Source organism: Balaenoptera ricei, chromosome 10 (genome assembly GCF_028023285.1).
Source record: "Balaenoptera ricei isolate mBalRic1 chromosome 10, mBalRic1.hap2, whole genome shotgun sequence".
Classification (NCBI taxonomy): domain Eukaryota; kingdom Metazoa; phylum Chordata; class Mammalia; order Artiodactyla; family Balaenopteridae; genus Balaenoptera; species Balaenoptera ricei.
The window spans coordinates 97504859-97515881 of record NC_082648.1 but is presented as its reverse complement, the minus strand read 5'-3'; the positions used below and the strand labels follow the sequence as shown (position 1 = coordinate 97515881).

General features: G+C 54.1%; 1 protein-coding gene across 3 annotated transcripts in view; it reads right to left on the bottom strand.

Annotated features, from left to right (window-relative positions):
• Window positions 1-3084: 3084 nt before the first annotated feature.
• Window positions 3085-11023, bottom strand: part of SYNGR1 (synaptogyrin 1) — a 28905-nt gene continuing 20966 nt past the window's right edge. The window contains exon 4 of one of the 3 annotated variants that reach the window (XM_059937004.1): window positions 3085-6968. In XM_059937004.1, the coding sequence (XP_059792987.1) occupies window positions 6747-6968 (222 nt within the window). In that variant the 3' untranslated portion in view covers window positions 3085-6746. The other 2 variants (XM_059937007.1, XM_059937006.1) reach the window with 2 other exon arrangements.

Sequence of the window (11023 nt, the reverse complement as noted above, 5' to 3'; positions counted from 1 at the left end):
CAGAAAAGAATTCCATTTTCACTGAAGTTTCATTATTAATGAAGAAGGCAATTTAAAATTAATTTTTCCTTGTAATCGAAGATAGAGCAAGCAAATGTATAAACAGGTTGTTATTAAAATTATATACAGGGACTTCCCTGGTGGTGCAGTGGTTAAGACTCCACGCTCCCAATGCAGGGGGCCCAAGTTTGAACCCTGGTCAGGGAACTAGATCCCCCATGCATGCTGCAACTAAGAGTTCTAATGCCACAACTAAGGAGCCCGTGAGCTGTAACTAAGGAGCCCGCTTGCCTCAACTGAGACCCGGCTCAACCAAATTAAAAAAAAAAAAATTATATACAAATCATGAAGTCTCTCAGTTTCTTATACAACTTCCACAAGTTACAGAAAATGTTAGGGGAAACATTAAAATGTCACTGTATAACTTTACATATAAAATTAAATTCAGACATATGAAATTGGTTTGTATGAAGAGTTAAATCTTTTTAGAAAAATTGTTCCACAAGAATCATCAGCTCTAGATGTACTAATATTTGATATATTTTGAAGTAGTTTATCAGAAATTTCTTCTAATGTGACGGCCTATAAAATATTCTTAACAACTCCAGTAACAACTGCACCAGCAGAAAGATCCTCAAAATTAAAAATTATAAAAAATTATTTGTGATCTTGCATTTGCCAAGAATGACTGTCATAGCTTTTAATTATGTCAACTGAAATGAAGTTGACGAAAGTATGTTTTGATGACTTAATAAATGAATTTTCAAAAAAGTAAGCCAGAATAGTTTAATGATCAGATATCATATTAACAAGGTATTATTATTTATTGTATTATATAAAATTATGACAACAAAAAAAATTTTATTTTGCAATTTTAGGTTTATGGTGTTACTCATGTATCACTATTACCCCTTACTTATCATTATAAGTAATAAAATATTTTGAAAGGAAAAATCTTTATATTTTAGTAGCTTTAACTGCACTATTTTTTTTTTTTTTTTACTGCTTTTTGAACAAGAGGCCCTGCGTTTAATTTTGAACTGGGTTCTGCAAATTATATAGCAGCCCTGATTCTGAAAACTAGTATTTTTTTCAAGGGTTTTCACATTTCCCCAAATTGTCCTGACTCTGTGACAACACTTTCAGGCTTTTACAGACTTCCCTCCAGTCCAATGAATGGCCATCACGTGATAACTTTTTAAAACCCACATCACAGTGTGGAGGGCTGGTCATCTTGGAAGGCTGACACTCTTCACTGTGATGTCCTATTCATCCCCTTTGCGGCGCACTCTTCTCAACCTGAGACACATTCTTCTGAATCGCTCCCCCACCCCCATCCCAGATGGCAGATCTGAGTCCTTCGCTGTCAATTTTTGAAGTCCTTTGGCAATATGTGACAAGTGCTTTGGTAACTGTAAAGAGTGGAGGGAATACCTGAATAATGATGACGAGGACAGAAAGTGCAAATAGAGGACGGTGTGACTACTAAGTGATCACAATTCCATTAATCTTCTTGAAAACTGAGGGGAAAGGCTGTTACAGGTGAGCCCCGGGGTCAAGCAGAAGCTAGCGGCTTGGAGCCCGGCCCCACTGTGTCCCAGGGGTACGCTTCCTCACGCCGGGCTGGGGGTGGGGGGACAGCAGCCTCAAGGGCGGGCCTTCCAGGGGTGGTGGGGCTCTTCTGATTGCGAGCAGTTGCGGCCCTCAGGCCTCCTTAAAGCAAAGCAGGACAGAACCTGGGTAGGCTGAAACCCGCGGTTCTCCGCTTTCTCCTGGAACTCGCGCCTCTTCCTGAGTCTCCGCCCACTCCTGATTGACCAGTCCCTCTGCTCCATCGCCGAGGGGAGCAATCTGATTGGCTTAGTCATAGCGGGGGCGGTGCTTTATAACAGCCATGGCGCCAAGGCCCTGGGACCCATCGGCCTCTGAAGGGGCCGCCCGTGGATCAGGTGTTCACCTCTGTCCAATCAGAGGCCTAGGGGTTATTTCCCAGGCCGGGACTACTGTGGAGTTTGCAGGGAGCAGGGGAGTGGGCGTGGCCAGCACCGTAACTGACGGGTCCATACTGAGAGCCGAGCTCACCTGCTCCTCCCCGCCAGCCTGACCTCCAGCACTTCCAGTACTTGGGAGCGGTTGTCACACCTACCTCACCCCTCTTTACTCAGTCCATCAGTTACTGATCTGCTCCTCCGTCAAACTTCTTCCACTCTTCTCATCGCCATGGTGACCTTCCTGTATGAACACTGAGCAGCAACCTCGACTGCCATCTCACCACCGGAGTGGTCTTTTTAAAGAACACACTGGAACGGTCACTCGCTCTTCACTGGGTTCCACACACTTGCTCTGAACCAAACCCCTACGCAGGCCTCAAGACCCTGCGCCGTGCAACTCGAGTACCCTCCGCATTCTCTCCTGTGTCCGCCACTCTCAAGCTCTTCCCCAGATGGGATGGCGTTTTAGTTCCTCTCCAGAATGCTCACCAGCCCACCTTCTTGCCAGCGAACCCCTGCTCATCCTAGACAGCTCAAGTTAAGGGTCATCTGCTCAGAGGGGCCCAGGTCTAAACCGCATCTTCTGACACTCTCTCAGCACTTCACACAGTTGAGATTTTTGCTTGCATGTTGGTTTAACGTCCATCTCCCCTGCTGGAAGACCACCTCTGCAAGGGCAGGGGTGTCTACCTGGTTCAGTGTTGAACTCCTAGGGCCCAGCACAGTGTCTGGCACTTTATAGAGTCTGAATAAATACTGTGCCAGCTGAGGGCCACTAACTTTAAAAACAGCGCCCTGCAAACATGTGTATGTAAGAGCATGGGAATGGTCTGGAAGGAATGAGGCCAAGCTAATCTGGGCTGCCTCTGGTGGTTGGGGAAGGGACCAGGAAAGGGAGTGGCGATGGGTTGTGCGTGCATGCACACATGTAAAGCTGGGGGGCATTGGCTTCATCTGTAATGACTTTACTTTTTACTAAACATTAATGAACAAATAAAGCATGTTCCAGGTCAGGGGAGACGGAGGGGATGGGCAAATGCCAAGCCACACTCACCAAGAACAAAAAAACACTGTGACACTCTGCAATCCACTGGTGGGTTTGGAGTCTTCACTTTATTACTATGTCACCAGAAGTCACCACCTTCACTTGGTTCACCACAAATGGACGGATGTCATAGAGGAGGGTGCCACGGGGCCACTGGATTCACTCTTGAGAGACTTAACCAGGTGGTGGGGGAGTCCAGAGTGGGGGCCCAGGATGGGGACTGCCATTCACTGCACACACACACGCACAGAGATATATTTGTGGAGCCTTATATTATACATCTTATATATAGAAAATATATATATTTATACTATACACAGGCAGTAACGCTGCGGGAAGGGCCAGGGCACCCAGACAAGGGCTGTGGGCACCAGGGGATGGGGAGCGTCACATCAAGGGGCAGCGCTGGGAGACAGATGGACAAGTCCATCCTCCCACAAACTCTTGGGAGGGGTGCTCCCCCTTTGTGATCCTTAGAGAATCAAAGGGGTCTTGGGCCAAGGTTGGGGGCTCCCGAGGGGTAACACGGGGGCTCTTGGTTACATGGGGGAAGCCTGGGACCCCCAACAGTCTTCGAAGATCAAGAACCACCAGGGAAGGGTGGAGTGGGGAGCAGATACCAGTACCCTGGGAGTTAGTCCCTCAGTTGTTACACACCCAGGTGGACCGGGAGCCACACCCAGGCAGATGCCTGTGATGCAGCAGGATCAGTGTCAACTCAGAGGCAGGAGACCTGGATCCCGAGCCTCTAGCTCTGTGCTTGACTTTGGACAAGTCACTGTCTTCCTGGCCCAGACTCTACCACCCCTAAGTGTCCTTGCAGCTCTAAACTTGTGTGGAACCCAGTTTTCCTTGGCCCTCTCTTGTGCTTGATGGGAGGAGGGAGCCCAAACTCAGCAAGGCCGGACTGCAGGGGTGCCCTTCTCCAAGGAAGGGCTTGGAAGCAAGGGAGAGGCAGAGGGGGGCAGCAGGGAGGGAAAAGGGGATACAGCTGGCCTGTGAGCACAGGCTCTAAGCTTGGGGCCCCCAGGGGGCTGTCCTCAGCCAACAGAAGGAGCAGGGCTTCCCCACCAACCACTCAGTAGGGGAGTCAGGAGCCCTGGGTCTCAATCAAATCCCACCCTCCAAATCTCTGCTCCTGTTCCTCACCCCCATTGCAGCACAGCCTGACCACGGGACCCTGTATGGGCAGCACCCCAGGACTAGGGGGGGAATGCTCAGTGAGATGATTCAGCAGCCCCTACTCCTGGCAGGGCCTTGTAAATTTTCCCATTCTGGGGTGGCAGGTAGAGTCTGTAATAAACACCCAGCAACCGGGTAAAGTTTAGATGGTACCCTGCCCTCTAGCCCAGCATCACCAGCAGCTGGTCGGTGCCCAGGGGAAGAGATGGGCAGCATCCTGGGGTCTCCTGGTGCCCATCAGCAAGGGAAGTTTTTGGTGGGGAGTGGGTGAGGGAGAGGACTTCTTGTAGAATCCTATGTGGGCACAGAACTTCTCTCTGCCAGAAACACACCCACTCCCACCCTTACCTTTTTCGCAAACCTCTGGTCTGGTACCAGTTCCACTGCTCAACCTGGCAGATACCAGAGCCCCATCCTGTCCCCACTTGGGCCACCCAGGGGGAGAGAACCATAGATACAGCCCCTTCCCCAGATGTGGAAAATTGAAGTCAGCAACAAGCAGCTGTCACTCGGCTGTCTGGGGTCCTCTCCTGTCACCGCTGCCCCTTGGGAGGACTTGACCAGACCTGATCCATGCTCCACTGCTAATTCACGTGCTGAGCGCCAGTTTCCCCTTAAGTGGAGACAATGATGCTACTTCTCTGCCTAGGAAATTCCCTCTCCTTCCCTCATTGCCAAGCTAACTGCTGCCCATCCTCAGGGCCCCTCCCTGGGGAGCCGCAGCCCGTCACGCACTCGCATAGCGCCTCACCCCTGTAATGGACCCTGGGTACAGCTGTCGGTTTAATGCTCATCTCTGACGACTGTCAGTTCCTTGAGGGCAGGGACCCCACCCTCTGTATTCCCAGCACAGATGCCCCATAACTGCTGAATCAACAGGCAAGTGAACAAATATTACCTGCCCCTTAGGGTTCTCGTGGGGGCTGGTGGTGGGAACACCCAGCACCGTGCTGACCTGCAATCCCAGTGCCCTGCTTCCCGAGGCACTGACTGGTGGACGCTGGGCCCCAGGTCTCCCCACACCTCTCCCCTCTTCAACGCCTCCCCAACCCTTAGGGCTCAGTGGAGAGCCCACGTTGTGTAAAAGTCCCTCCCTGTCCCCCACAACCCTCCCTGTGCCTTTGAGGACACCTGCCACCCTCTCCCCTACAGCCTGTGTCCTCCCAGAGCCTTCCACGCCCCGCCCCAGGGGCTCTCACCGTTCATCTTGAGGACAGTTTGTCCCACGGCAGCAGCTTGCAGCCTGGCCTTGCTGCGTCTAGAGCCCCTGTCTTCCCATAGGGAGACCAGCCGTTTGGCAGGCCTTCTGGAAGGCTTTGGCTTGGCTGTCCCAGCCCCTGGGCCCCTGGCTGACCCCGAATGAGGAAAGATGACACAGTGTCCCAGATCAGTTCTGTTTCCTGGGAGGTCACAAGGGCAGGGAATGGGGCACCTGCTGGGTAGCTGGGACCAAGAAGACCAGGTAGCAAGCCCAGTCCTGCCACTCACTCACTGTAACCTTGGGCGAGGTGCTCCCCATCCAGGCCTCCTTGTTCACTCGGCCCCTGGCGGGGACATAGCGAGCCCCTCCTAGAGGCAGGGACAGCGGTCAGTCGGGAGGCCACAGAGGCGTGCGGGAGCTCCTGGCGGGATACGCGCAGCATGGAGCGGCACACGGGAGCCAGGCCCGCCCTCTCGGCTCTCCCGCCCTGGGAGGCGGCCAGGGGAGGGGCTGGCGGGATGTGGGGAGAGGGGCCTGGAGGCAGGGCTGTCCCACTGGGGGGAACAGTCGGGGCAGAGCAGGCCCCTGGCTTGCAGCAGAATCAGGGTGTCTCATGGGCTGAGGTCTCCAAGGCCTCCCAGAGTGACGGTAGCACTGAGCAGTGGAGCCCCCGGCTCGGGGAGGGGGGATGGTGGGGAGGCCAGGGGACAGCAGGTGCTCTGCAGTCAGGGGGCCTGGGCTTGGCCCCATCTCTATCACTGGCTGCCTGAGTGACCCTGGGCGAGTGACCTTGACCTCTCCAGGCCTCAGTTTCCTCAGCCATAAAATGGAGACAGGCCAACACTCCTAGCAGGGCGGTTGTATCACTCCTAGCAGGTGACAGCCCCCGGTGTCCTGTGGGTGCTCACACCCTGCAGCCAAACCTTCCCAGCATCCTCCCGGGCTAGCTTTCTCTCCATTCCTACTTCTGGTACCAGTAGGGCCTCCTCCACATCTCCTCTTCCCCATTTCCAGGGACCATTTGTCTTTCAGCACTCATGCCAAGCACAGGCCTGATATACAGTAGGTGCTCAACAAACGCTCAAAGACACAAGGAATGAATGCAAACACCCCAGGGCCCTGCTGGACACACCTGCACACACATGTGGATACCCCCCCAACACCTCACTGCCCCATCCCACCCGAGCTGCCCTGGACCTCAGTGGAACCACCTGGAGGGACCGGCCAGGGCAGCCTGGGAGGGAGAAGGGGGCCGGGTGTGAAGGGAGGGAGCAGGGGGCAGCTGGAGCAGGTCATAGGCAGGCGGGGGGCAGGCGGTCACTGTGGCTCAGTAGCCCTGTGACTGGTAGCCCTGGGGCTCGGGCTCAAAGGCGCTGGCCGGCTGCTGGTAGGTGCCACCCATGCCGGCGGGGTCTGGCCCGGTGCTGGGCTCCACGTAGGGGGCGTAAGGCATGCTGGAGTCCTGGCTGGGGTCCATGTAGTCCTGGGAGAAGAGGGCCGAGTCTGCGCCAATCTGGTACCTCTGGAAGGCCAGCACAGCCTGGCCCGCCTGGGGACAGGGGTCGGCGGGGACAAGGACAGGCGGGAGGGGATGGTTAGGGGAGAGACAGACAAGAGCACTGGGTTAGAAGAGGTTAGTCCACAGGACACGGGCAATAGAGGGTTAAATATCCTCAAAACACAGAAGATAAAACCAAGTTTGACTGGGGAGGAAGGAAGGCTGTCCTTGCAGCCAGCCCAGAACCACACTCTCTAGCCAGAAAGAACTTCGGAAATTACCTGCCCTATGTCCCCTAATCCCAGAGGTCACTCTGGGTCAACAAAAATTCTAGAGTCTTCATTTTGGAGTGTTAAAATGCCCCCAAGGCCCACAGCATCCTTCTCAAAATGTGTTCTTAGGGAGTTAGATGGAATGGAGAAAAAAGTTTTTGGTGGGACAGAGAAATGTCGGCATCTCCTAAAAGATATTCTGTCTCTCTTGCAGTTAGGCATAGCCATATCACTAAGTTCTAGCCAATGGGTCACCCCCAAGTTCTTTGTCCCACCCTTTGACCTGATGCCTGGAATGCAGGTGTGATAGTGGGCGCTCTAGTTGTCATAATGGACCATGAGGTCCATGAGCCAAATTGTAGGGATGGACGAGGGCTGGGTCACTAAAGACTTCTGGAGCCACTATGCCAGCCCTGGACTGTCTTCCCAGACTTAGACTTTGCTTAAACCACTGTCATTTGTGATTTCGGTCATTTGTCGCTGAACCTAATTCTAACTGAAATGCTTCACCAAACAAGTTTGGGAAACTGAGTTAAATAGAAGACTACAGGACTTGTCAGAGCTTTAACTAATATATGCTGGGATCCCCAAGGGGAAAACTATGGCAAGCAACATTTGCCAACCTTATCCAACCACTGAAGCCCTTTTTTCATAGGACCCAGTTGGGAAAGACTTGTCTACCGCATAAATGCATAGGCGGGAAATTCTTTTCCAGTAAAAGCAGTTACATTGTTATTAAGGACAACGACACTGATCACATGAAGCTAGGGAATCAATTAAATCTGTCATTAAACGACGAAGTTTATAGGTTTACACTGAAAGCCTTCTCCAGAGACCTTCCCAATCCAGGTCATCTGCCTGTGATGAGAAAATGCTAATGTTCTACATACCCTTGTTTTGGGGCTGGGAAGACTGAGGCCTAGAAAAGGGTGGCCTCATGGCAGGCAGTGCCGGAACCCAGACCTGAACACAGGGGTCCTGCCCCTTCCCAGGCCACGGCCCTCCCCACCTCCTTCCTTTTGATCAGCCTGCTGACAAGGCACTAAGTCAACCAGGAACCCAAAAGGGTCAGTGGGTGAGAGGCAGGGGGCAAAGGGCCAGGGGCCTGGGAAAGGCAGACCAGGCCTCAAGGAGGTGGGCTGAGGAAGTTAGGAGTGGCCCTCCTGTATTTTCCACTATGTTGGTACGAGGTCCTGGCTGCGAGGGCGCTCGGATGCAGGAGCCTGGAGAAGCAGGGGGGTGGAAAGTCCCCCCTGGGGTACCGGCCACGTTGTCAGCACCCTTGAGCCATCAGTGAGCCCACAAGAGCACACGGGGAATGAATGAATGAATGAATGAGTCCCTGAGAGGAACTTCTGCAGACCTGGTCCTCCCACAGCTCCCTGGCTCCACGGGTGTCTGCACGGAGGCAGAGGGCTGGCGCAGATGACCTCTGCGGACCCTTCCAGGGAGGGGCCTCCAGCTGCAGGCACCTAGTGCGATGTCTGTGGTCACTCCTCCATCCCCACTGAGTCAAGGCCTCCCTTAGCCAGCCAGTTCAAAGAGCCCCAGACAGGAGCCATGGAGGGGTGTGGGCCCCCGCTGGACTGGGGTGCAGAGGTGAGGCTGGGAGTTCTGTTCAGAGCCCAGGGACCTGGTGGTCCACCTGGCGCTGCTTCTTCAGAGAAGGCGCACTCTCTGTGGCACTTCCACCGTGCAGTGCTTTGCCCTGGGGGCCAGTTTGTACTCCAGGGCAGCGGAGGGAACCTGTGTAGAAATGGGGGCCAAGGTCCTTTGGAAGAACAGGGATTCACCACACGGGAATCACTCCCAAAGTAGAGATTATGAAGGTGTCCTTGACTCCTTGGAGAGAATGAATGAATGAATGAACAAAAGAACCTACATTTATTGAGCATCTCTGTGCCAAGCCCTGTGCCAAGCTTTGTTTCATCTGTGCAACAGCCCTGAGAGGTTGGTCCATTATCACTCCTCAGTCCAGGGAAGTAGACTGAGGCTCAGAGAGGTGCACAGGTCTGCCCAGGGTCACAAAGCACACGAGAGCAGAGCCAGACCATGAGTCCTCTGATGTCCTGGGCCAGACCCCCCTTGGCAGCCAGCCTCCATGGGGACTGGAAAATCGGCCTTCATGTTGCAGCCATGGGACGGGCTCTCAGCCCACAGCTCGGCACCCTGACAGCCCACGTGTGGAGCCACCTCCGGCCCTTCTACAGCCTGTGCAGCACATTTGGGGGAGGTTTCGGTTTGTCTGTCTTCCCCTCCCCAGGCTGTGGGCTCCTGGGGCCAGGGACCACATCTGATTCATCACTAGGCACAGAACAGTTGCTCAATAAATGTTTACTGAATGAACGGACACATGAAGAATAAACAAAGGAGGCGGTGAGCGAGTGGTGAGTCTTAACTGGCCCCTCTAGCCAGCTTTCCACCGCCCTGCACGCCCTGGCATCTCGGCCGGTCCAGGAAGTGGGCTGCCCCCCAACCTTGCCACTGGGCATGATTAGGGCTCCCTGCCTCTGGAAGCCGGGCGGGCCTACGGCTGCGCTGAGGTGGGAAACAGCGTGCTGTATTCCTCCTGGAAGGTAAGGTCCTTGAATCTCCGCACGGCCAAGGCTGCGGTCAGGCTCTGCCAGGAGAGAGCAGGGGTGAGGCCAGCGGGGAAGAACAGGGAGAGGCAGAGGTGCCAGCAGGGAGGCTGACTTCAGTGGGCTGGTGGGCACCTGTCAGTCAGGCTTTCAGACCCACCCCTGGAAATCCTGGTGTCCAATCATCCACTCCTCCTCTGCAAGCCCCGCCTCCAAGAGAAAAGGGATAGCCAGGAGCCCACAAAAAAGGAAGAAGTCTAGGACAGGCCCAGGAGGGCAGGGGGGACAGGGAAGGCTGGCTGCAGCAAGGCTTCACAGGAGGGGCCAGGACAGCTGGAAGGTCTGGAGGGAAGGGGGCTGTGGGCCGGGGGGCACTGTCAGAGGGGAGGCGAGAGCCCTTGGGATGGGGGAACAGAGCCTATATAACCCCAGATATCTGCAGGAGGAAGACGAGAGAAGAAAAAAATAAATCGAGAGGACCTGGAACCAGTGGGAAAGAAGGACCAGCCTTGCTGTCACGCTGATGGGTGTTCAAGACCACTCGGTCTAGAGCCTGCAAAGGGGTGGCCTCTGGCCAGTGGGGCCCAGAGACATGCTTTTTTGGACCCACACAACGTATTTTTTTAAACTTGAACAAATTGCTAACACATAAAGATCAGATTTCTCATAGAAATTCAGACTTCTGGGTTCCCTGGGAAAACAGGAAGACCTGGCCTCTGTGGGTCCCCATTACTGCTCAGAACAGGGGCCGGGCAGAGGGTACCCTTTTAGGATGGTGTGCACATGCCACCCGGTCCACTCACGCCTTCTCACATCCTGCCTGCCCCGTGGCCATCTGTGTTTGTGACACACCCCACAGCAAATCCAATCTCTCCATTTTACAGATGGGAAGACAGAGGCCCAGAAAATTAAGAGGCAGCCCCACGATTTGACCCAGGTCTCCTGACTCTCAGCTTGGGCTCCTTCCCAGCCTTGAACCTCAAGGCCTTATCTTCCCATCTAGGCCTCAGCTTTGTCATCTGTAAAAGGGGACAGTTAATACCTACCACCCAACTATTGGAGTGGTCGGGAGGGGAGTCCATTACCACAGGAATGGTGCTCTGCACCAAAGCCAGGGTCCGCCACCACCACCTGACTGTCTTTCCTGGACAGTCTCCTTCCTCAAGGAGCAGCCCCGCCATGAGCATTGAGGAGGGAAGCAGAACAGAGTCCATGGCCATGTTCAAAGGCCACCAGCCCAGAAGCCCGGCTGGGG